This window comes from Microchirus variegatus, assembly GCF_963457635.1.
Source record: "Microchirus variegatus genome assembly, chromosome: 16".
NCBI classification, from domain to species: Eukaryota; Metazoa; Chordata; class Actinopteri; order Pleuronectiformes; family Soleidae; genus Microchirus; species Microchirus variegatus.
In genome coordinates this window covers 20,173,654-20,200,731 of record NC_139817.1, presented here as the reverse complement: position 1 = coordinate 20,200,731, position 27,078 = coordinate 20,173,654, and the positions used below count along the sequence as shown (strand labels likewise).

The 27,078-nt window shown below is 40.3% G+C and overlaps 3 protein-coding genes across 3 annotated transcripts in view; all 3 read left to right on the top strand.

Annotated features, from left to right (window-relative positions):
* Positions 1-4,169: 4,169 nt before the first annotated feature.
* Positions 4,170-7,298, top strand: vgll4l (vestigial like 4 like; the record flags this gene model as incomplete). The annotated part of the gene is made up of 5 exons (XM_083903160.1): positions 4,170-4,236; positions 5,813-5,936; positions 6,031-6,283; positions 6,796-6,877; positions 6,985-7,298. 5 exons carry the CDS (start codon positions 4,170-4,172, stop codon positions 7,296-7,298), a joined length of 840 nt encoding a protein of 279 aa, XP_083759286.1.
* Positions 7,299-13,203: 5,905 nt separating this feature from the next.
* On the top strand, positions 13,204-20,609 carry slc20a1a (solute carrier family 20 member 1a; the record flags this gene model as incomplete). The annotated part of the gene is made up of 10 exons (XM_083902384.1): positions 13,204-13,546; positions 13,616-13,756; positions 13,843-13,928; positions 14,935-15,031; positions 15,839-15,958; positions 18,408-18,626; positions 18,710-19,190; positions 19,990-20,175; positions 20,267-20,351; positions 20,454-20,609. 10 exons carry the CDS (start codon positions 13,204-13,206, stop codon positions 20,607-20,609), a joined length of 1,914 nt encoding a protein of 637 aa, XP_083758510.1.
* Positions 20,610-25,323: 4,714 nt separating this feature from the next.
* Positions 25,324-27,078, top strand: part of dtx1 (deltex 1, E3 ubiquitin ligase) — a gene marked incomplete at both ends in the record, with an annotated part of 38,676 nt that continues 36,921 nt past the window's right edge. Inside the window, one exon of the mRNA XM_083902675.1 lies at positions 25,324-25,582. Coding sequence (XP_083758801.1) covers positions 25,324-25,582 — 259 coding nt within the window. The remainder of the gene's footprint in view (positions 25,583-27,078) is intronic.

Sequence of the window (27,078 nt, the reverse complement as noted above, 5' to 3'; positions counted from 1 at the left end):
TTTACATCTTTTAACTCTTCTCTGGAGCAAACTGGCCTGATTTCATAGTTTGTGTCAGTGACATTTGAGAAGTGAAATAAAGTTTATATGATTTACAAAAAAGTGTGCAAGAATTATTTAAACAAAATTAGGCGTGCATAAATTTAGGCACAACAAAAGAAAAAAACTTGATATTTTGTGCATCCTCCTTTTGCAGAAATAACGCTTCCTATAGCTTCTAATTAGAGTCTGGATTCTGGCAGAAGGTATTTTGGACCATTCTTCTTTACAAAACATCTCCAGTTCAAACCAGTCAGGTTTGATGGTTTCCGAGCATGGACAGTCCGCTTTAAATCACACCACAAATGTTCAATAATATTCAGGTCTGGGGACTGAGATGGCCATTCCAGAACGTTGTATTTGTTCCTCTGCATGAATGCCTTAGTAGATTTTGAGCAGTGTTTAGGGTCGTTGTCTTGTTGAAAGATCCAGCCCCGGCACAACTTCAACTTTATCACTGATTCCTGGACATTGTTCTCCAGAATCTGCTGATATTGAATGGAATCCATGCGACCCTCAACTTTAACAAGATTCCCAGTCCCTGCACTGGCAACACAGCCCCACAGCATGATGGAATCACGACCAAATGTTTTACTGTAGGTAGCAATTGTTTTTCTTGGAATGCTGTGTTCTTTTTCCACCATGTCTTGTTTTGCCCAAATAACTCTATTTTAGTTTCATCAGTCCACAGCACCTTATTCCAAATGTGCTTTAGCATATCTCAAGCAACTCTGTTTGTGACGGGTGCAGAGAAAAGGCTTTTTCTGCATTACTCTTCCATACAGCATCTCCTTGTGTAAAGTGCGCTGAATAGATGCACAGTGACACCATCTGCAGCAAGATGATGTTGTAGGTCTTTGGAGCTGGTCTGTGGGTTGACTGTGACTGTTCTCACCATCCTTGGCCTCTGCTTATCTGAGATTTTTCTTGGTCTGGCACTTCGGGCCTTAACTAGAACTGTGCCTGTGCTCTTCCAATTCCTCACAATGTTCCTCACAAACTGAGAGCTTAAATCTCTGAGATAGCTTTCTGTATCCTTCCCCTAAACCATGATGTTGAACAAACATTGTTTTCAGGTCATTTGAGAGTTGTTTTGAGGCTCCCATGTTGCCACTCTTCAGAGAAGATGCAAAGAGGAGAAACACTTACAATTGACCTCCTTAAATACCCTTTCTCATGATTGGATTCACCTGTGTATGGAGGTCAAGGGTCACTGAGGTTACCAAACCAATTTTGAGTTCCAATAATTTGTGCTAAAGGTATTGAAATCAATAAAATGACAAGGGTGCCTAAATTTCAAATTTTGTTTAAACAATTATTACACACTTTCTGTAAATCATATAAATTTTATTTCACTTTTTATTTTATTTTTTTAATATATTTTTATTTCAAATATCACTGTGTTTGTCTCCTATATGATATATTTAACTGAAATGTATTATCCAAACGACCAATGAAGGAAATTTTACAGGGGGGGGGCAAACTTTTGCATACCACTGTATATTATGTTGTTCTATTTATTGTGCATAGTGTTGTCTGTGACGTGTGTGTGTTTCACGTGTGTCTTTATGTCACTGTCAAAGGCAATTTTCCAATATATGTACGTTTTATGGACAATACAGAAGTCTGAGTATTGTAGAATACTGAGAACAAAATAAATTATAAATGACAAGTAATGAAATCTGTTGCTTTAAGTGGGACAGATAAAATCATTAGTTCAGTGAAGAAGTTACAAACTCAGAACAGAACAGGTCTATATGTCAACAAACAAGCACATATTCAGTGTGCACACATTAGAGGAACAGAGCCAGGCTTCTCAAACTGTGGTACGCAAGCTTCCTCTGGTGGATTTACTGTTTATACCAGGATATGTGATCAGAGTGGAGCTGAGTGAATTCACCTCATCACCTTATCTCTCGCTCCATCTTAATCTAATGTGTGAAAAGTCTTAATCTCTCTTTGGTTTCTTCATCACATTTTAAGTTAAAACTCACTCTTTATTTTAAACAGCTCCCAAACTAACCTTTTACATATTAGCAATATATACACTAAATACATCTAATAGATTGGTGCATGGTAGATTTAACTCAGGAGTTCTATTTCCTGTGTCGTCAAAAAAATATTTTTAAATCTATCATCATGAATAAAACGCAGTAAAACCTAGTATTGGCAGAGAAATGATTGACAGGTAACAGCTTTTGTCCGACACACACAAATAAGTGTATATATAATATATAATATAATAAGTATAATAAGTGTAATACGTGGTCAGATTTTAAACAGCTCCCTGCTGCACACACACACACACACACACACACACACACACACACACATACACATGTATATATATATATATACACACACATGTGAAAGGTTGACATGATTTATTAATTTAAGCTTCAAGATTTAGAAGGCGAAAATGGTACGATTTCATGTGAATTCAAGCAAAATGTCAAAATGTTTCAAAACAAACAAATAATAACTAAATCAATCAATCTTTTTGCACTCTTTCCTTTAAAAAAATAAGGAGAATGGGGCATCAGCACTACATTATAGTTAATGAAACATAATATTGTCAATATATCTGTATTTATATACGTACAAATTAGAGGGGCAGAGACATTATGGACTGGTTAGTCTAGTAAACAAACACTCATAGACGTCATTCATTTTAAAGCCAAATTCCTTCCATCTTAAAAATGACAAAAATCCTTGGAATCTTTCAGTGAACAAACTTGTTTTTCAAAATATTAATGAAAGCATGTTTTTGGCATTTTTATTGTATACAGTAGGATATACACTACCAAAATGGTATTTATCTTTTTTCTTTCTTAGTTTATTATAAATATTTATTTTAATCATCTCCCTGCTTTCCCATACACTGTGTCTCACATGATTTATTCATAGAGACTGTATCAACACTTAAAGCACCTTCTACTCAGACATACACTTCAATCTAAGCTTATACATTAGCTCAGTAGTAGTGGGGAATAGCACTGTATATTCACAGGAATATTCAATTCAAATTGCCAACTTTTTTCTTTTCTCTTTTCACTCTGTAATTCCAACACGTGATTGTATTAAATTTGTTTTAGCAGATAAAATAAAATAAAAGTTTGATTGTTAAGCTACAGGAAAATCTTGGTTGTAAACTCTCAAAACCGAATGACTACAATTTCAAAAATGGTAAAAAATGTTTGGAATTTGTCAGTGGACAAATGTGTGTGGGTTAATTCTCAGTTTCCTATCCTTGAGGTCGCATGTACATTAGTCTCTTATGCCGTACAGTATGTGAGTCTCTTTGTTCACGCTGTCATTTACATGGACTGAAACTTGTGTGTTTCAGTGAAATCCTACCTCAAAACATATTAAGTGCATTATTTGTGATGTTCTCAGCAGCAATGGTGCCACTAAAGAAAGTGAATGTGTGGCCCCCCCCCCGGAGACGTTCAGCCAAGTCCTCGGTGTGCTCAGGTGAGATTGTTCTCATGGCAGCAGCATTTTTCAGGACTTAGGAGTCTTTGTCTGGTCACGGACAAAAGGCCCAGGATTACTGGTGAAGCAGACTCACAGTGCAGCTGCGTGCATGTATGGGCAGGTCAGAGGAATGACTGGAGCTCCGGTGGGCTAAGAGCTCACAAAAATGCAGTTTGGTAAGTTTGCAGATTACAGGTGGGAGGTGTACAGGTGCAGAGTCCATGGAGGGAAACAAAATAAACTGTTATTGTCTTACAACTAAATGAAGAAATGAAAGTAGGACATTAAATGAACAAATATGGTGAAGTTTTCTCCCTAATAATAAAAAACAGATTAAAAGTGAAGCTGAGGCAAATCCATTTTCCTCTCCTGACACAGGTCTACGAGCTGTGAGCACATTCCCCCGCAGCACAATAACAACACTGAGCCAATGAGACACATCCCATTGGCTGCAGACAGCAGCCAGTCAGAGCGCAGGTAATGTGTCACAGGGAAGCAACTGCACCTATCTGCACTCACCTGAGACTTTACCTGGCTGCGCACAGACCCAGAATCTCATTACCAATACAATCCATACCTGAGGCTCTCATTGTGTCCTGTTCACCGCAGCAGTCAAAGGTTTTTTCACTGCACTCAGACAAAGAGACGCAGACATGGCCGTGGCCAACTTCCACTACATCACCCGCATGAGCAGCGGCTTCAAGGTCTACATCCTAGAAGGTGAGCACATATTTTCACTTTTATTGCTTGTTGACTGTGAACGCCTTAACCTTTTAAAGTCATCAGTGGAAAAGAAGTCTCATTTTTAGTGTATATCTATTAACATGTTTAGGTGGTGTGTGTCATGTCTCAACTTATACAACAATATATGTGTTTTATTCATCTAAATAAAGTTTCCAATTTAGTAATCACATGACGCTGAAATAGAAGAAATGCAAGAAAGTTGAACCTTTAAGAAAGACTTGTTTATCTTTGTCACAAAGAAAAGAAAGAAGTAGATGTGAGGGAATCAACTGAGAATAAAGAGACAGAACCTTTGTATTCATACTTTTTAACTTCCAGTGTACTCTAAAATGAATAAGGATTCTCTAAATAGTGTCTGTGGCTAAAACTGTGCTGTGTTTATGTCAAATCACGTTGAAATATAATGTGGTTTAAAGCAGCAAAGCATAAGGTCAGGCAGTGTATTCCCTCTGCTAATAAGGAAGGAATATCTGTGCCTGAGGCATTAGAAAATCAGCATAGGTGTGGTTATTGCGCTCCCCCCTCCCCTGTGTGAAGGAGCAGCTCACAGGTGTGGAAGTGTTTAGTCAGAAGGAAATGTGGATTGGAGCGAACAACCTTTTTTTTTTTTTTTTTTTTTTTGCAATTCAAAAACAGTTGATCACCCAGTGTTGCAGGACAGTGGTAGGTGTTGCAGCACGTCAGTTGTTTTCAAGCACAGAACAATTGATCTGGATTGATTTGTTGTCGCATGAGTGTGGATTTACAAGTGTTAACTGAGCATAAAGTCAAACAATGGCCCATTTTCAAACAGTGCCTTGTGTGTTGACTGTATGCATGACTGATCCTGAACATGTGAGCCTGTTGACGTTTGACTGCTTTGGTCTGAATGTTGCCCCCTCTAGCATGTAGTAGGTGACAGACCTGCATATATATCATGAAACGCACTGTGTGAGTCGAGCTGTGATGCAGAAGGAAACGCACACTCCACTCTTTCAGCTCATCAGTGACATCAGCAGGTCATCTTTGATGTGTTTCAACTTGTGTAATTGGAAAAATCCAGTATGTGTGCGTTTGTGTGCTCACCTCGATGGCTCGTTCTTTGGGTGCCGCCCAAATCAGGGTCTTGAGTGAGTGGAAAGACTTAATGTGTGTGGCATCTCATGATAACAAAGGCTGTTGATTGTTCCCTTTTGACTGTGTGATAGGGCCGAGTGCCAAACCTGTGCAGAAAAACAATGTTTACCGTTAGCTCTGAATCAGCTGTGGAGCTTTTGTAACCCTCACTGATCAGGTAGATCAAGTTCTACAGCTTAACGGAGTTTACAATTAACGGTGACCGAAAAAAAAAAAAGAAGAAAAAAAAATATTTTCCCATGATTAGTTGTCATGCAAGTTGGTGTCAGGGATCAAAACAAGCAGTTACTCATCGCTGAGACACACACACACCTTTATCGAATGTTACAATCACCAAGATCACCGTTTGGTGCTTAGATTTTTTTTTTATTTATTAATTCAAACAAATACTTGTATTTCTATGCAATTTAATCTAATTGTTTATTTTGTTTATTAGGTCAGCCCCACCTCAGAAGTGAAGACAGGTACAGGCACATCACAAACGACCGAGTCCGAGCTCCAACAGTTTATCCGGTCAAACGTAAACGCAGCCACGAGAGAGGGCTGACACTGGAGGAGAGGTCAGTGAATATGTTTTCACCTGATCACTTATATTCAAATGCTAAAATGTTATACGTCATAATCTGACTTAATTGTGATTAATTACTGTTCCAGGCGCGAGCGAGTTCTGGCCAGAAGCAGCAGTAAAGTGGCCCATAGGACGGCACCAGCACCTCCTGTGTTTAACAACCCACAAAGTCCCACATCCACCTGGAGTTCTACACAGAGCCCCACCAGCCCTCTGCCCACTCATGTGTATTACACACCGGTCATGGATGAACCACTCGCCCTCATCAAGAAACCAAGAAAAGAGCCTGAAAACAAAGATGAAAAGTCCACAAGCAGTGGAGCTGCCGCTCAAATCCAGGTAATGAGTCAAATATAAGTGCTGTGTGCTTCATAACACTCAGTGTGGGTTTGTCTTTTTCTTGTTTGGGCTGTTATTGCTTGTGAAAAATGGCAGTAATGTACTTATGTCCCCGTGTAGTATGAGTGTAGCTGCAGGCCAGGCACAGCAATGATACATTTGCCATCTGTAGTCAGCAAATCCAACTTCCAAGTGGAGTGAGAGCAGGCCTAAGCTTGTCGGAGCTATGCAATCCAGCCAGATTCACAAAGAAAATGTGAGCAATGGAGGAAAGAATGCGATCAACAAGACCAAACAGACTATTCTCACTTTGACCCGTTTCTGCCTCCACATTGGGAGCGATCTAACTTTCGCATGCAAATCCAACCAGTTTAATCGGTTTTTAAACAATAATTTTAAACTTGGTTTCTTGTTTGTCCTAAATCAAGTTTGAATGATATCATTATAATCATCCATAATAATAATAATAATAATAATAAAGTAAATTTGAACCCTTCTCTTTTGTCTTTCAGATGCGTCCTTCTGTGATCACCTGTGTCTCCTCATTAAGAAACTCCTCCAGCAGACCTGAGGTCCACAGGAGCCACACATCAGGTCCGTTTTTTTAATGAGCTCCCGCTCCAGACAGTCCAGTCACACCCCACTCATCACAATGTAAACATCCGTTCACACGCTGACTCATTCATCCTTTTTCGTTCCAGTGGTTTCCAACAGTAGCTACGATCACGGCGTCGAGGAGCATTTCCAGAGGAGCCTCGGTGTGAACTACCAGAAGGCTCACTCCCAGCAGCTCTCCATCAGCGTGTCTGTTGACGACCACTTTGCCAAGGCTTTGGGAGACAAGTGGCTGCAGATTAAGTCCAAGTCTTCCTCCTGCTCCTCCACACCCCCCAGTAGTCCAAGTGTCACTCACTCCCCCAGCCCCAGCCATAGCCACAGCCACAGCCCAAATCAGTCCCACAAAGAATCCACCAGCGGCTCATCGCCATCCTCCAGCCACTGGTCCATCAACTAAAGCAGAGACGAGCCCTGATGTGGGAAGAAAGTGAACTTTTAACATTTCAATGTGTGCAGCTCCCGAAATTGCCAGTGCTATTGTTGAAATGGCAAAAGAACCAAGGGTCGCTATAGGAGGGTCGTCGTCAACGGACCGACGCATCCAAATTTCAGATAGACAAATGTAGCATCCACACCCGTTCGTCATGTTCTTTATCTTCTGCTTGTCGGTAGCATCTGAATGCCTGAGATACTTTAGGTGGTGATGTGGGACGGTTGATAAAATCAGCCCAATAATCCTTTACATTTCTCTGATTTTGTGTCGTTCTTCTGCCTAAACGCCACAGTTTCATTGTGTTATATTTATATTCTGATACACCTGGGTTCCTTATAGTCTCAGTGACTAATGTATTAATAACCTATCTGTTGTATATTACTACTACGATTGAAAGCTGTACATAAAGCACAGTCTTTTGAGAAGAATAAAAATTGTTAAAAATCCTCAAACCGTTTCTTGATTTGTCATTTAAAAGCGTAACAGCCACGATGCCGCAAACTCTTTATACATAAACTTGTAAGAATGAGACAAACATGAGTTATCACCAGTGAGTCAGTGTGTGTCTACAGCACGTCCGGTCCACACATGGCCTCTCGCAGTGTGGTTACCTCACACTGAGTGAGAAGTAAATGGAAGTATGAGCAACAACGCGGCGCACAGACTTTTTCCTGTATGTGAGAGGGAATGTGAGGCTGCGTGTCCCAGCAGGCACAAGGCCCTGTGTTCTGACATTCCTGTCTCCTGAGAATATGACTCTGTATGATCCTACAGATCCTGTTTGGCAAGGGATGGGAGGGAGGGAGAGAGGGAGCGAGGGAGGGAGAGAGGGTTGGGCTACTTTTCGCCTTAGCATGAGAACCAGGAAGGCTCTTCAGTTACTTATTGGCAGGTTCTATCTTGTCGAAACTTAAAATATAATTTAAAGATTTCGAGAAAAGTGTGTTCGTTCACGGCCTGGATGTTTTGACATAGTCAATATCAGGTGCGAGTATGAGGGAAAATGTGTAACGTGAACCCATTTTACATTCAAATATGTACGACAGCGCCATAAAAAAATAAACAGTATGAACGTCATCGGGTCTGCACTCAGACTAACATGTCATATAAAGCTGCAGCAGACGATCAGCAGACAATAAACGTTTTTTCCTTGTAAAATTTTCAAACTGGTATTTCCACATACAAGACTTGCTTTCAGTGTCAACTGAGCATAGACACTGCTGCAACCTAGAGGCACCTTCGATAAACCTGAAACATCTATGGTTCTCAAAGTGCGGCCCGGGGGCCAATGGCGGCCCGCAGAAACATTTCTGGCGGCCCACAATGAATTACAGTTGATAGTTTTAATCCAGGAGGTTCTAAGCTTGTTAAATGTTTATTGGACATTACTGGATACAGACCAATAAATGTAAACAAAAATACTGGGTATTTACCTGGTTTCTATATGGTGAATTTTAGTGTATTATTGGGTTATAAGCTGGTAATAAGCAGGTAGCTACAGCCCCCAATTACTAGCTATTTACCCAGTAAATATATGGTAACAGAAATGTGTTTTCTTGGTATTAACCTGTAATTAGAAGGTAAGGAAAATGGCCAAAATACTGCGTAATTACCCAGTAAATTATAGCATTATTATATTAATACTTAAATTACATTATATTAATGCTTATATTACGTAACGCTAAACTTTATTTCTGGTTTTTTTTTCCTTTGGCGGCCCTCAGTCCACTGTGAGGTTCCTAAATTGGCCCTCGGGTATCAAAACTTTGAGAACCCCTGATCTCGAATTTTGGGATAATTGATGAAAAATCCCCCAAAAATGTCTCAATTTCACATTTCTGTAGGCAGGCGTGTTAACACGTGAGAGAGAGACAATACCTTCCTCAACCTTCCACGAAGAGATGACTCTAACAACTCATTACTTCTTCACTCCAAAGCTTTTAATCCACATCACATATTATTTGCCAATGGTTTTTTTCAACTTTTCAGTAAGAGTTTAACCGTGATTATGTCTGGCGTCGAGGATTTTGAAAGCCAGATTTAGCTCTTGTTTATATAAATGTTGTTTCTAATCTTCGATAACTCAGTGTTTGACCTGTCAAAGTTCGTTGTTTCAAAGTCGAGCATGTTCTGCAGTTGTTCAACACGGCTAAGTTGTAAGAGGCCGTTGAAATACACAGTACACAAAATATGACCATGAGAATGTGACGAGGAAAACTTCTCATGCTGCTGCCAAACACATGCACGCTGTTGTTGAATAATTATCATTCTGAATACTTTAAACACAACAGAAAACAATGTTTAACTGAGGCAATAGTAATTACACGTGAGCCACAAAGCAGAAGATTGCTCTGGGAAAGTTAATGCTTTTTGTCTTCATTTGATCACCGTCAACAAATCAAGAAGCATTTTGTTTCCAGTCAAAGTGTCTCCTAATCTCATGAGAACAGGATTGCATGGATCGGCGGCGTCGGAGTGTCCTTCTGGAGACTGTTTAGAGACGTAGGTTAAAGGACAATGCTGCTCTACGGCTCAAGTTACCGACATCTGTGTTACCACCTGCCGACCAGCAGTCGTCATGCTTCCTAAAGATTAGCACAGTGGCTCTGCAGCAGCTCAGGTGCAGTTTACATCCATGTTTGTCCTCAGCATGTAAACATGCATCCTCTTATGTTTTAATTCTTTTTTTTATTGATTTATAGAAGGGATAGCAGTTTACAAAATCGTTAATAATCGCAAAGTAAAGCTCAGTTACTTTGGCATAAGAGTGCAATGAGTTTTCTGTCCTGCAGAGGCGTCTGCTCTCACGATGAGATGAACATGCAGCAGGTCATGGAAAATCCCAGAAAGAATATGCAGGAAACAACAACAGCTGACACAGCAATGTTTGCAGTTCTGGAGTAAATAACGTGGATTTAGCTCCAAAAGAAACATTGGTTTAAGTTGTTTTTTCAGTTGTATTGAGAAAGGCAATATTGTAATTTAACAAATAATGAAAGTAGTCTTAATATTATTACTTTTTTTGAATAAATAATATGGAATAAGTAAGTTGCCGATGTGAGATCATTTTAGATCTCTTTATTTCAAAGACCTACAACAGTGAATGACTGTTTAAATAGGATTGAATTGCAGTTACATAATGAGTGACAGTTTTATGTGAACGACCGCAACAAAGGAAATACGATACAAAACTATTCGGACTTTCAACACAAACACAATTTAGACCCTTTTATAAGAGTTCCCACGAGTGCAGGAATGTGATCCAGATCATTTCAATGGGAATATTTTAAAAGACAACAAACCCTGACACATATTCTGATGTGTTGCATTAGTGTTTACTGAGCGTCAGATACTCACGGTTTCTGCTTAAGCATCAGCGTCTAAAATCAGACAAAAATCCAGGAGATGAAACCACACTCTGCAATAAAGTTAAAGTAACTTGTGCTACAGCTCATTTAATTTGAGTCCTGATGAATTATTCTGATGTTCAAAAGTTTCTACTGTGAGTGTATTTTGTTTTAGATTCTTTGGAACTCAATTCTCTACAGCCTTCTGTTCTCACTAATAGCCGATACAGTGTGAGTAACACGTGTGCGCATATACTGTATATTGATCATTAATTGAAGTATTGATTAGCTTTGCAGAAAGAAGACCCGGTTCGAGCCCTGGTTGGAAGAAGGTTTTTTTTCTGCACGGAGGTCACATCACAGTCCAAAAACATGCAATATGGGGATTATGTGAATTGGACCATAGGTGTGAGAGTGAGGGTGAATGTTTTATGTGGAGGATAAAGCGCTACAATATTGGTGGTTCATTAATTGTATATGTATGCATGGCTGTAAAAGGCTGATGTATGTCCTTTTCTTCCGCATTCATGTTTTTTTAAGTCACTTCCACGTAAGCTCGTCACCTCTTTGCAGAGGTCAAGATATTCCGCACATGTGGCACTTCTGCTCCGGGCCAGGTGTCACAGAGCTGAACTACATCTTCCAGCAGGCTCAACGACAAATGAGTAACCACCGAGAGGAACCGATCAGCACATTCGGGGGCACTGTAGCATTTCAGACCGCACTGGGTTGTGCTGACGTTGAAAGTCAGACTCACGCTCACAGTGGAAACTGTCGGTGAGTGAGTGAGTGAGAACAGGTTGATGTGTAACACAGTTCGAGGCGTCATTCTTCTTCATGAATGATACACACAACAGCCGATTCACCACAGAGTAAACCTGATTTATCGGTTATATCACACCATACACTCCTCAATATACAAAGATACAAATGTTGTGCACATAAATGACTAAGTTTGACCAGAAGATGGCAGCAGAGTTAAGGCCTCATGCTCAACGAACACAGACAGGTTCTCATTATCATTAAATGTGGTTGATCAGGTTCTAAATTCTCTTTTGTTTATATTAAGTACACTTCGGTGTTTCGTATTGTTTGGTTTCTCTCATAAAATGTGCTATATAAACAAAAAGTTATTATTATTATTATTATTATTATTATTATTATGACCAGCCTGAACTTACCTCTTTCCTGTTTCAGCTGTGTAACGTTGCTCCTTTGAAAATAATAAACACACCGTGGCCCAAAATACTTCACCTTTTTCCTGAGGAACTGGAAAGAGAAGTTATATTTAGGGCAAAACAATAGACATTTGTGTTTCTCCTCTGTGGTTAAAAAATAATTTGGTGACTTTGGGTTTATATTTGGTAAAGCGACATAATCGCAGAAAACTGTAATTATTTCTCTCTCTGTCAACAAAGCAGCTAAACATTAGCTTTTCGGCAGCAGTGGTCCCATGACTGGACCAGTGAGACGTGAACTCACTCCACTCATTATATAAAGCAACCTGCACTCAGGCTGCTTTACTCTCTCCTGTGACAGCAGCTGATAAACAACAGTGCTGCTGCTTGATGTTGGTGTTGATCTGACTACACGACACTGCTGAGCATTTCCCACCTTTTTTGTGGTCTCATGTGAGTATTTTTTTTTTTCTTATTATCTTGTCTTGTTTTTGCTGCGTCACCCCTCCCTTTGAATTATGCAAAGAGCAGCTGAGGAGATTAACTTGTCGCTGTTTTCTATACTGACGCGGTTAATTGGTCTAAAATGACTTAGTGCTGACTTTCTTTGATGATCTTCTTGGAGGTTAATCGTGGATTCAGTTGTGAGTTTCTCATGAGGTTTGGTGAATTCTGTTATCATGTGTCTGTGCCTGTGCTCATGTTGCATAATTAAAGTGTGAGGGAAGCCGTTAAAAAAAAAGATGAAGAACACAAGTGTCAGATATTACTGTACTCATGGTTTTTGTACACTCCAGGAGATGAGACTGCACTTTAAAGTGCAGTGAAGTTAAAGTATCTTGTGTTACAGCTCATGTATTAAATGATTAATTAATACATTTTTTTGGAGGAAGTCAACTTTAAAGCCTTCTGCTCTCACCGATAGCGAAAGATATATATGACTGAACTCATATAAATCATATAATCTTATCAACTTCCCTCTGCTGTAGCTTACTAAATGACTTTCTGCGTGTTTATTTATGTAATAGAACCTACGGTTTGTTTGCAGATCAGTATATTAGGGACAACCACTAACCCATGTGATGGTGTGTTTTCACAGCGTATATCATCAAAGACCCACTGTCACAATGGACCTCTCCTCTATCTCTATGAGCTGTCATTTTATGGTGAAGCCTGCAGACAAACCTGTAAACACAGCTAGCAATAAAACTACATTTTCTTCCCACAAGACCTTTTAAAGCTGCACTAGGGGATCCTGTAATCCCTGCCGTGGTCTGAATTGTTACACCTAATAAGCCACCCACAGTCAAACCACAATTCTTTTAATTCAATTAAAATTAAGTCATGATGTATACAACCCTGGCTGCTGCTGCCACTACTGTGGCTCTGGCCTCACAGTCTGACATGTCGGGCTACTTGTGGCTGCTGGTGCTGGGCTTCATCATCGCCTTCATCCTGGCCTTCTCTGTGGGGGCAAACGATGTGGCCAACTCCTTTGGCACAGCAGTGGGCTCGGGCGTGGTTACCCTGAGGCAGGCTTGCATCCTGGCCACTGTCTTTGAGACCGTGGGGTCTGTGCTGCTGGGCGCCAAAGTCAGCGAGACCATCCGACAGGGCATCATCGATGTGCAGATGTACAACGGCTCTGAACATGTGCTGATGGCAGGATCCATCAGTGCCATGTGTGGTAAGCATTATTTCAGACGTGCGATTGTCAGAATGTGCGCTCAGCCTCACTCTTGTTTTTGTGTCACAGGCTCTGCTGTGTGGCAGTTGGCTGCTTCTTTCCTGAAGCTCCCCATTTCTGGAACTCACTGTATTGTTGGAGCCACAATAGGCTTTTCCATGGTTGCAAGAGGTCACCAAGGGGTCAAATGGATGGAGTTACTGCGCATTGGTAAATATGTTTTGTTTTTTTCTGAATCTGTTACTAATGTAAAAGCCAAAAGTGAACTCATTTATAAAAATCTCTCTTTTTTGAAGTGTCGTCCTGGTTCCTGTCACCTTTGCTGTCAGGCATCATGTCAGGAATTCTGTTCTACTTTATACGCAGATTTATACTCAACAAGGTATGATATTCCTTTCCAGTGTATATGATGATATAAGTTATAATTTGTAAAAGTATTTAGATCCAGCACCAACATGTAAGATACTCCATCAGTGTAGGTCGAGTCATCTTTCAATTCAAAGGTTGTGGGTTTGTCCTGGAGGTCACCCAATTGGGTGACACCGAGTCTCTGGGTAAAAAATATTGTGAACTGAACACGAGACAACAACAAGCTACAAGGCTCAAATAACAACTTCATTAATTACTACATCAAACTTCATATGGCACCGCTGCGTCAACACACTCACCCAATTCTGGATCTAACACCTACATTCAAAGCATTCCGGGCATCTCTAGCTGACTCTAGGGGGAAGCATAGCGATTCTTCGATATTTGCTCTCATGAATGAAATTAGGCCTGCGTACAACTCAGTCGCGTCACCCGGTGTTCATTTTTGGAAATAAGTAGTTTAATACATGAGAAAATACAAATGGCACAGATGGTGCCAAAATGTGCCAAACGAGCCTGTACTTTCTGTTCTAAAACCTCTCTAATTTTGTTCTGCTTCACTCGATCAAAGTCAAACTTTGTAGAGGTGATGTTGTGTTCCATCTTTATTTACTCTTCACCAATAACACATTTACTGATATTTACACATCTTAACAAATCCCACAAGTGTTCCCTTTACTATGCCACCCACCCAATCTTGTGGTTCTAGAGATATACTCATTTCATTATGAGTCTGCAATACTCGAGCAGAGATCTACAAAATAGTCTTAGGGCTTTTTGACAAAAAATGTTTTGCTTATTCGATTTCTATAGGAAACTGTAACAATGTCTCATTGTTACAACTACTAAGTGAAAATGGACCTGAAAAATAATAGATTTCTTTTAAGAGTTTGAGCCAACAAAGTTACATTATAGGCTTTTATAATCTTAAACTTTTTTATTCCAAATCTCAGTCAATATTTACTCTGAGCCACACTCACTGTCAATGAACGAATAATAATCAAACTCATTGCCATTAGACTGATCCTGTGCCCAACGGCCTCAGGGCTCTTCCCATCTTCTACGCCATCACCATGGGCATCAACGTTTTCTCCATAATGTTTACAGGAGCAACAAGTGAGTATCACGCACACACACACACACACACACACACACACTGTGTCACTGAAGAGTGTATGACAGTCTGCTTCGGACAAAAGTAAATGGCAGAAGAAAGCATTGGCAGTTATGAATGGTGATGTGTGCCAAATCTTTAAGGGCCAGAGACAAAATAAAAGGTTTAGGACCCTAGAGAGTGAATTGTGTACAACTATTAAACAGCTGTAGGATTGAGCTTATCGAGAAGTCAAAAAGTCTGGGCCCTGCACTCACATTACAGTCAGAGACAAAGAAAACACTTTTTTATTAACTTCATGTTATAATTGTGTCTTCTTCGTGCTACAAACTTATGATGTATGCACTTATTAATGTGTGTGGCCATTGTGTAACAGCTTTTCTTTGTAGTAAACCTGCTGTTGTCTTCAAGTAAGCAAACAAAAAGTGAAACATGGCACGTTTCACGAGTACACAAGTGTTCTTTAACTACTTAATCATTGTGCTGCCAGACAAGTGCAAGGCTCCCTATCTGATTGGTGGAGCGTGCATGCTCACTGATACTCTTGTCTGTGTTAACATATTGAGAAAAAGGCTCTTTAGTTATTTTATGTCACTTTGAATTATCCAAACCACAATTCATGAGACAAGATGCAAGAGTGATGTTTCAGAAAGACATTTACAGTTTTTAATTTCCTCATTTGGAATAATAAAATCAGATTGTATTTTGCCTCTGTGTGTAGGAATGCTGCCTTCTCACTGGGCAAAAGGATCAATTCATACATTCAAGAGGCCGTTAAGTTTTTGTTCTGTGTCATTGTTGTGTCACAGTGCTGGGTTTTGATAAAGTGCCGTGGTGGGGAACACTGAGCATTTCTCTGGGCTGTGCCGTCATCACAGCTTTGGTCGTTTGGTTTGTCGTGTGTCCACGCCTCAGGAAGAAAATCAAACGTGAGCATATTTTCATATCTTTTCAGTTCCTTTTACAAATGCATTTTGAGTGGAAATCTAGCTTATGCTTTTGAAACAAGACTGTTTTCTTTTGAAATATGTAAAGAGTAAAATAACAGTTAAGAGCACTGACTTTACAGCCTATTACTGTAAACATGAAATACAGAATATATCTGTATATTTTTACAATTTACAAAATAAAATACTGGTAGCAGACACACCAGATACACTGTATTTCTACAGAATTGTAGAATTTATATTGTTTGAATTTATAGTAACATTCTGCTTAGGGGGGTTGCTAGTAGATTACTTTAAATTCCCACTTTTTCTGTAGACAGGCATCATTGATAGTAAAATAACTAAATTTAGCAGTTTAAAGTGTTTTAAATATCAATCTTCATTGCAATTAACATTAGAACCTTATTGTGCTGTGGGCTACAGCAATCTCCTTAAAAATGTGCATTATTATTGTGCAAGAAACAACAACAGAGAAAAGAGAGATACATCAAACACACCTTTATTTAAAAGGGAAGCGTCAACAAAAATACGGTTACTGTTAAAAACAACAGCAGAAAATGTGGATGACCCAGAGAAAAAAGAAGTGAGTAGTAAAATAGTCCTGTGAGGTAGGCTTGTTTACCTCTTTAAAAGAAAGTCCAGGAAGTAGATGCATGTTTTACTGCATGTCCTGATTCAAAGAGGACGAGTCTGGTTCAGGTAGAGATGATCATCACTTTGCTAGCCGTCCCTCTCATTGGAGATATTGTTGCCACTGTAAAACAGCAACAAACAAAATAATTAATCAAAATCATAACTAGATCAGGAATGTAAAATAAGAATGCCTAATCGATGCTTGTTAAGCTGATAATACCAAAATCTCTCGTGGCCTTGTGTCAACGTCAGTGTGGAAAACAACACATGGAGTAAAAGAGAGACGAGAGAGAGCTCACTGACCTATCATGAAGTCCTAGTCAACGTCAAGGAGGTTCTTCAGTAGCGTGGAGACGTGTATTCACTGTCACAGTCTTCTTCTGGAATCACACCAGTCTTCTTGGAGACAACCTTGCCCCGGATGACCTTTAATCCTCTCTGGATTGATACCAATAAAGCGCCTGAAACCACAAGAGTCTAAGTTCAGAGACCACATGGAAAACTATTTGGAACACTTAGTTGTAGTAGTTCTCACATATTGCACTGCAGAAATCAACAAAACACGCTAGTTCAACTACAGGCCTAACCACACATTTGTCTTTATGTCTTTAAGTGTGACACTTAAAAGTTGAAACGTTTTGAAGAATCTGACCGCAATCTGGCAAAACACACTTAAAAGTTAAATTAGGTGTATCTTTTTATGAATTCTCATCGGACCCTTTTTTAAAAAAAAGGTTTGATGTTCCCCCGATCGGGGAACATAGGTACGACCCCCTTGTTAACGGGGTCGTACCTATGTTCCCGGGTCCTATGTTCCCCGTTTTTCCCAAAAAAGGTCCACTTTGTATGTGACAGGGGAACATAGGACCCTTTTTTTGAAAAAGGGTAGGGTTAGGATTAGGGTTAGAGAAAGGGTCCTATGTTCCCCGGTCACATACAAAGCGGGGAACATAGGACCCGGGGAACATAGATACGGTCCCCTACTCGTAATACAATTTACAGATGACCCAAAAACAGTATTTGATAAAACACCGGGCAGGGCATGTAAATATATAAATGTTTGAGCTAACATTATTCAAATCTCAGCCTCAATGATAAGTGACATTTTAAAATCACAGTCAACCACGTTAGCGCTAGCTAGACATCTTGCTGAGATCAGTTTGATTTGCAAAATTTCTGAATAAGATAACGTAACTTACGAGAAAAAAAATGATTAATCAATGTTACCTTCTACTTCGTAGACGCACAGCCCAACTGATGCAGATGGCATGTCCCCCAAAGTGCGTCTTCCTCAATGCAACACCCACTTTTCCACAAATACTGTAGTGTACTGCAATTTAAAAACATTAACATAACGTTTTGGGTCTTTGTGCTGTCACTTCAAATTGACCAGACCACAATGCATTGCAAACTACAGGACACAACCGTATTACATGAATACAGTAGGTTAGTGCTGAAAATTGGCTGTAAATTAACAGCAATTGCTTACAGTATATGCAGAGGTGGAAAACGTACCAATACTTTGATGAAATATTACTCAAGTAGAAGTAAAAAAGTAGTTCATTTGAAATGTACTTTAAGCAAAAGTTACTTAGTTACTTTGCGTGGGGTGTGAGGGTAGTAGAAATATGACAAGGGGTCAGAAATCCAAAACTATTTTGGAGCTCTGGCAAAAGTACAAAAAGTATTCAATACAGTAACTTGAGTAAATGTATTTCATTACTTTCCACCTCTGAGTATATGTATATGTAGATGCATAATCTTCACTTTCTATGCTCAACACTCACATGTACTTCAGGAGAAACAGCTCCATGTGACACTCCACTAATGGAGAAGAATTCCAGCAGCCAAACACAAGCAACACAGCCTGCTGTACCACATGACCCTCAACCTGAGGCCCCGCCTCCTGAGGCCCCGCCTCCCGACTGTCAAAAGGTGGCATTCAGACTCGGAGACTCAGAGGAAGCTGATCTGGACAATGACGACACAGAAAGCAAAGATGTGGACATCGGCAATGGTGAGATATATAAAAGCATGTTATTCTCACCAAATTTCAAAGAAATTACCAATTAAATGATATTTGACCATTTGTTTTCCTAGGTCTGAACAGCCTTGTTGGCCCCATGGTTATCACTGACCCTCACAGTGGGCAGTCCCACACCATCCATAAAGACTCCAGCCTTTACAAAGACCTGCTCTTCAAGCTCCACAAGGCCAAGGTTGGCGAATGCATTGGTGACAGTGACACTGAGGATCGACCTATCAGAAGAAACAACAGCTACACTTCTTACACAATGGCCATTTATGGCATCCAAGGAGATCCTAAACACAACAAGGAGCTGGATGGTGGGCTTCAGAGAAGGTCCAGGGTGGAGAGTTACAGCAGTTACACCTCAGCAGTGACCACTGGGAGCACAATCCAAGATGGCAGCGTGACTCAGGAAGCTGGCAGAGACATCACTGAGGAGGAGGAGGAGGATGAGCTGGAACTTGACCAACCAGCTGTCTCCATGCTTTTCCAGTTCCTGCAGATTCTCACAGCATGCTTTGGCTCCTTCGCTCACGGAGGGAACGACGTCAGGTAGGTGCAGCGTATGAGGTGCAGCTTGTAAAGCAGCACATGCTGAAAATAACTGCTACACTTTGTCACGTTTAGCTTCAAGCAATGTTTGAAAAGGTGGTGTGAAATTTTTTTTAACACATTTACAACAATACTTAGAAATATATTAAATAGTTAAAGGTGCCATATGTAAGAATGTGGCCAAAAACGGTTACTACATTCAAATTCAAAATACCCGAGGTCTTTTAGGTTTGGTTTTCTGACATAACTGGCAACCCGTGGTTGCTCAGCAGCTGAGACTCTACTGACTGCAACGATTGGTAGACGGCGGTAGGTGGCGCCACATGCCAAAACATGATTTCAAAACATAAACATGATTTGCAGTCTGCAAAATATATATTTTTAATGCAAATATTTTGTCTGTACTGTTGTTGTTGGTGAGTTCAGTTTGTTTTATGAACATTATTCCTGAGTCTCTGTGACATATTAGGAGGATTTTATGGCCAGTTGATTTATTACATAATGCACCTTTAAATCTAAATCTAAAACCTATATGTTGAATCTAAATGTTAAAAACATTACATAAAATTTAATATTTAGATTGAACTATTTTATAAAATTTAACAAATATTGTTGTAAATGTGACTTTCAAAAATTCACACCACTTTTTCAAACATTGTTTGAAGCAAAATGTGAACAAAAATGTTGCAGGTATTTTCAGCATGTGCTGCTTTACAAATGGCTGCGGGGATGTTTTATTTATGTTTTTTTATTTATTTATGTTTGTACAGTTAAATCAGAACAGCACTTTTATCGACAGCAATGCGATCGGTCCTCTGGTGGCTCTGTGGCTCCTGTATGAGAGCGGCTCAGTGGTGTCCAGCTCACCCACGCCCATCTGGTTGCTTCTGTATGGAGGAGTGGGAATCTGTGCTGGTCTTTGGGTGTGGGGCCGGAGGGTGATCCAGACCCTGGGCAAAGACCTTACCCCCATCACCCCCTCCAGGTTCAGCACATATGTATTAATTCACTTCTATAACAGCAAAACAAACAAAAAAAGACATGAAGCATACTAACATGTTCATTTTTCATTTTAGTGGTTTCAGCATTGAACTAGCTTCAGCCATCACCGTCGTTGTGGCCTCTAATATCGGTCTTCCTGTCAGCACAACACACTGCAAGGTGATCATATGCTAATGTCAGCTGATCGAGACGCTTTGAGTACAATACAGCATATTTGTTCCATCACAGCTGCTCATTAACGCTCATATTGTGGGACCTCAGGTGGGCTCCGTGGTGGCCGTGGGATGGCTGCGATCCAGGAAATCGGTTGACTGGCATCTCTTCAGGAACATCTTCATCGCCTGGTTCGTCACAGTTCCTATCTCTGGACTTATCAGCGCTGCCATCATGGCGCTCTTCACATTCGTTATCTTGTGAGAGCTGACAAGCTGCCGTGATCGGATAAACTGCCGCGCAGAGTCCATTCGAAGGACTGCTCAAATGGACACGCTCCATTTGTTCCCAGACAGAGATACTTAAATATCATTCAGGGTCATTTCAAGGTCAGTCCAGTGTGTGCATGACATTGACACTGAACCTTCATACTTTGTATCCCGATGTACATTTGTATAAAACCTACATGAATCAAGACAGCACATCATTCAAATATATAAAGTGTTTATATTTGGATAAAATAAAACAAGGAATTGCTTGATGTGACGACTTTTTCGTGTGTATGTTATACTCATAAATCATTTTCCACAAATTCATTTTATTGTGTCTGAAAGTGAAAGGGATAAAGTCATTCTGGTGAATCTCAATATTTGTTGGCTTTTGACTGTAAAGTAAATTTGTATTTGTATAGCCCACGGTTTACAAAACATAGTTTGTCTCACGGGGACTTCACAGGGTTGGTAACATCCTCTGTCCTTAGACCTTCGACCAGGGTAAGGAAAAACTACCAGGGAAAAAACCCTTGTAACAGGGAAAAGGGTAGAAACCTTAGGGAGAACCACAGGTGAGGGATCCACTCCGTGGACGGACAGACGTGCAGTAGATGTTACCCAAAACATACAATACACAATGACAAAGAATAGAAAGTATTTGTATTGAATTCATGTTTGGTCACAAATAATAAATTAGTCCAATATATTTAATGTTTTTCACATAAGATAACAACACTGAATAAATCACATCGCACAAACCTTTTTTAAATGACCTAAAACAGGGGTTCTCAAAGTTTTGATACCTGAGGGCCAATTTAGGAACCCGACATTGGACTGAGGGCCGCCAAAGAAAAAAAAAAGAAAAACAACGGAAAGAAATCCCATTTGTAATAACTATGTCGTCCAAAATTTTGACCATTAAATTTTTGCGGAAGAATTTCAACGCCAAAATTTGACAAAAACGTTGTACTATACTATGTTGTCCAAAAATTTGACAATTAAAAAAAAAAAAAAAACATGACAGTAAATACAGTTCAACAGTTTACACTCATTGGTCTGTATCCAGTAATGTCCAATAAACATTTAACAAGCTTAGAACCTCCTGGATTAAAACTATCAACTGTAATTCATTGCGGGCCGCCAGAAATGTTTCTGTGGGCCGCCATTGGCCCGTGGGCCGCACATTGAGAACCAATGATCTAAAGGCATTAAACGCTGCATTAGTCCTGTCTCATATCTGACACCAACATTATAGAGTGATTGTATGGAGTGATGAGAAGATGAAGAATGGTGAGGAGTTTTAATTCCAGTATTTAAAGAGAGGTCCTGGTCAGGAGGGTTCACATCTATGTGAGCATCACCAGTTAACCCAGGTCCTGGATCAGGTTGCTGCTCTGCACGTCGGCGCCATCTAGTGGAGATTACAATCCATGCAGTTATTCAATGTGACGCTGGAAAATAGACAGCAGAGTTCACTGAACAACATTCACTGGAGGAACAGTTGACAAAAAACAATTTGCGTTTATTAAAGTTAGACATGGTTTTATGCCCCTGGTACCGGTGGAAACAGGGAAGAAGATTAACATGTCTCTCCTTTCCTTTATTTATCTATATAGTTTTTTCAAACATAATAATAACAAGAAGACAAGCAAAACAGATATAAGGCAGAAGTAAGAACTTGTCAGCGCTAACCCCCCCTTCATTTTATTATCTTTATATAACTAACTATTTGTGTTTTATATGAATACTCTCAATTTACTCAATTTATGTTCATATTAAATTAAAGAAAATAATACAGGAATAAACAACCGATGATCTGAAATCCATGTTACTATTTCCATATGTGTAGTTGTTTAATTTCATCACTGAAGTTATTTTTAAACACACATTTTCCTCTATTCCAGTTGTTTGGTTAACATAATAAACGTTTCCTGTACAGTGATCTCTGGGTTGGACGACACACAAATAGCAGATAAGTCCAATTTTTCTGAAACTCTCCAGGCTTCTCCTGACCTCTGACCTCCCCCCACACTCACATCCAGCTGTACTTCACACATATACACACGTATAGTTGCATACATTGACTCATTATCTGACCTGATATGTTTTAACTCATTGGCAGCCAACGACGTCTGTAGATGTCAATTCAAATACTGCCAATCACTGCCAATGGCGTCCGATGAAAGTCTTTTGGTAGTTTCAGTGTCTACATAGTCGTGTTCTATGACTATGTCGACACTGAAACTACCAAAAGACTTTCATCAGATGTTTTGTGGGTCTTGGAATATCAGTCAAAATGCTGTAAAACGCTTGGCAGTTCTGCGCTGAAAATGGCTGGCAGTCAATAAGTTAAAGAACTTTTGATTATTGCTGGTGGTTTCTCTCTAATGATTTTGATTTATGTTTTGGTTTGTTGAATTAATGACTGACATTATGTTTTGAGTTTGCTGATTGATCAATTAAATTATTGTTTGAATGTGAGGAAAAAAAAACCTAACAATTAATTGTTGTATTTTCATGTTATGTTGTCATTTTTTGTAGCATAGACGTAAGCTAACCAGGTAACCTCTCACATTTATAATATAAAAATGCATAATGCATCCCATCATGGCTCCTACAAAGTGATCACATGACAGCAGAGGCGATTCTAGAGCCTGTAGGGGCCCTAAGCAAAAATTCCCAGGGGGCCCTTCCAACCAGTGTTCATCACCATTATGTTTCAAATAATCTGACACCAATGAAAAGTGTATGAGTTCAAAATATTATTATTTTTTCCCGAAATGAATTAAATAACATGTAAAAACCTTGTAATTAAAAAGTATGTGAAAATATAAATGTAAAGAACAATACAATACTGTAAATAGCTTCAAAAACTATATAAACTTACAAAAAAAATACATTACACTGTAAAAAAAAACACATTATAAAACAATAGCAATATATAGAACAATAAAATACTGTAAATAACTGGAAAAAAAACATGCATTACACTGCAAATAATCCTCTTCATTTTCCAATTTGCAGAACGATAACTTCTCGGGGCCCCAAGCAGTTGCCTGCCCTGCCTGTTAACAAGCTGCGCCCCTGCATGACAGACTTGTTTGCTGAAATGTAGAAACACCTAATGGCCACAGGAGGGTGGTGCTCTTCAGCCAAATGATGATGTTGAGGGTTTTACTGATTAGATACAAAGTTCTTCAGGTCTTAATATTACAGCGAACTAGAAGACAAGAGGGTAACACACAGTCATATCAAACCAAAGTATTTGTTTTGTTATTTTCTTATTTTGGCAGTAGTTGTAGTAGCTAGTAGTGTTCTGTGGTAAATGTACAAAAAGCCCCAATAATATCATATCATATCATATCATGATAAACATCATTGTTCATCTTCAGTGTAGCCATCATCATCATCATCATCATCACCATCGTTATCATTGGGTTTTATTTTGAAATCAGACACCGGAAGTTGTACACATTTGTTTTGGTGTAATTGATACTTTGGATGATTTTCCGCGGATGACAGCACATACAGGTGCGTTCTGGGCTTTTTGCTCGTGCGTAATTTGCGGGCAAGAATTTACGCGTTTGCCGCCTGTGGATGCGTAATGTTCGGCGTGGCGTGGCACGTTTTCCGCGTGAACTCAGCGGACCAACAAGCTGCTGTAGACCGTGGCGGATTCACGGGGATGGAAAAAAGGACCAGGCTTGGTTTTCTGCAACAACACGCAGCGCGAGAGTGGAGCTGCAGGAGGAGTCTGTGAGACAACATCTCACGGATCAGAAGAAGGATTGAAGAGACGCAGATGTGGCGCTTCACCGCGTGACATTTTTTTTTATTTTCCTTTTTGACAGTCTCTCTTTCCAGCCGAAGCCTGAGCTGCAGCCTCCACCTGACAGATGTGTGGCACAATAACTGCAACCCACAGGTCTGTATCTGCAACAGCAAGCGTGTGGTGATGCCACAAACATCCAATATGAGCGCGTATACTTTGATGTTTTTTTTTTTATCAGAAACAACATAAATGTTTAGTCTTAAAAGCTTTGTGTGGAAACGTATTCGCTGCTGGGATTGTGGGGGTATTTGGCTGTTGATGCTCTCACTGCTTTGTCCCCTCCTCACAAATGTGATGACAGTCATTTCTTCTGCTGCTGAAACAGCTCTCATGCTCACAACAACAAGGCAATTTGTGCAATTATTGTGTTGCTACACTTTGGGTAAACATAATTGCCCCGAGCAGAGCAGGCCACTGGGGGGACTGTAGCACAGAGCTTTTATGTAATCTCCTGTGAGACAGGATCTGACCGCTGAGAAATAAAGACATCTACAGCATTTGTGTTTCTCTGCTCCTCCTCCTTCTCTTCAGAGTGTCTCCTGTCTACCTGCAGCTGTGGAGTTCTGAGGCTGCTACAGCTGCAACTCTTACCTTCATCATCACAACAACAACAACATCATCATCATCATCCTCTGCCACTTCAAAGGACACAAGAGGAAGGAGGCTGAACCTATCCATGATGACTCCAGCAGAGCTTCTTGCTTGAACGCCATGAGCATAACTGAGGACAATCGAAGTGATTGCTGACTTGAGCTTTATTGTGTGTTTGGGGGCTGATGGAAATGTGGCGGTGTGTCAGCTGACTGACAGGGACCCAGTGGTGTTCTAGCCTGGGACACAGCCAGCAGAGGAGGAGCAGACACCACGAGAGGAGATGGCTCGTCCAGGATCAGGGTTGCTGGTGCCCGTCAATGGAATTGGGTATCCACCTCAGAACCTGGCCAGGGTGGTGGTCTGGGAGTGGATGAATGAGCACGGGCGCTGGAGACCCTACAGTGCAGCTGTTTGTCACCACATTGAGAATGTGCTGAAGGGGGATTCCCGAGGTACTGTTGTTCTGGGGCAGGTAGATGCCCAGCTCTCTCCTTACATCATCGACCTGCAGTCCATGCACCAGTTTCGACAAGACACAGGTAAGAGCTTCCTGTCTGCGCTCTCACATGACACAGAAGAGAAAAGTCGGGGAAAAGAACACAACAAAACTGTTGTCAGTACAATGTGTGTCTGATGACATGTGACATGTCAATGTAAATATATGAAATCACCACCAGATATTAAGTTAAGTTGTTTGTTCCAGTACTGTATATTATGATATCTATATCTATATATATACACAGTATATGTAGTTTTTTTTTGGTTGGCACTTTATTAGGTACATCTTCTCAAAAGGCTTTTTAAAGGGACACTGCGTAGTATTTATGGGTTTATATGACCCAAAATCCACGTTTTTAGACATATTATGTTGCTCCTGCATTGTCTAGTCGCTGTATAATATTTTTTGTTTCATTTTCGTCGTGTTTCAAAAAGTCATGTAAAATAACATGGTCACGGGCCGTTGTTGCATTGCCACTGTTAGCAGCGAGACGCCGTGTTTCTACGGGAGCCTGTATAGACAAAACCCGAGAGAACAAATCAAGCGTCGCTTTACTTGTAGCGGAAGTCCCGAGCGGATCTTTTTACGCGTTTAGAATGGAGGACCACACGTATTTTACAGCGGATAAAGGAACACCAGCACCTGACCGTACGCCTGCACCGCGGGACGACATTTGACCGGCTGAGGATACCGTATCGCTCATGGAGGGGAGGGGGTGAGCAGAGGAGCAGTTCGTTTCAGCCTCTCCTCTAGATGTCACTATAAACTACTTACTTCACCTTTAAATGCATAGCAGCAGTGCATATATTAATATCATCAAGACAAGACAGTCTTGACCACAGGTGATTTAAGAGACTTGGCATGACAGTGCCTGGTCTGAGTATTTCAGAAATTGCTGATGTTTTGCTGATGAATGTTTACAGAGAATGATCTGAAGAAGAGAAAATGTCCAGATTTGCTGGGGAAAGATAGCTTGTTGATACCTGAGGCCAGAGGTGAAAGACCAAACATTTTACAAACAAAGCATGAAGACCATCATCAACCTTCACTGAACAAAGTGAAGCTTGAAGCAGATGGAACATATGTTGATACCACTGCTGCCACTTCATTAGGTGTCCTGTGTACCTGATAATGTGAGCAGTGAGTGTATGTTATGTAACTTTCATTTGGGATTAATGAGAGTCCCGAGTGTCTGCTCTGGGATTCAGCCACAGTTTGAGCTGAGCTGTTGCACCAATGAGAGAAAAAAAAAAAACAACGCTAAGCTGTGCTATAAATGTGATCATTCAGAAGCGTGTTTACGTTTATGCAGCTGCAGGAATGCCATGACCTTGCCAGAGGTCGCCATGAGGTTGGAGGGAGCTGTGCATTCATCAGGAAATGAGCGCTGCTGTAGCTCAGTGCCGCGCTCCTCACTCTTTTCAGCTAATTGTATTCATCCAGTGTGGTGTTGTTCTCTGGTGAGAACGACAATCACAGAAGTGGCCGCTGATTTAGCTGTTGTACACACAGTGTCTAAAAGAGAGTGTGTGCTTC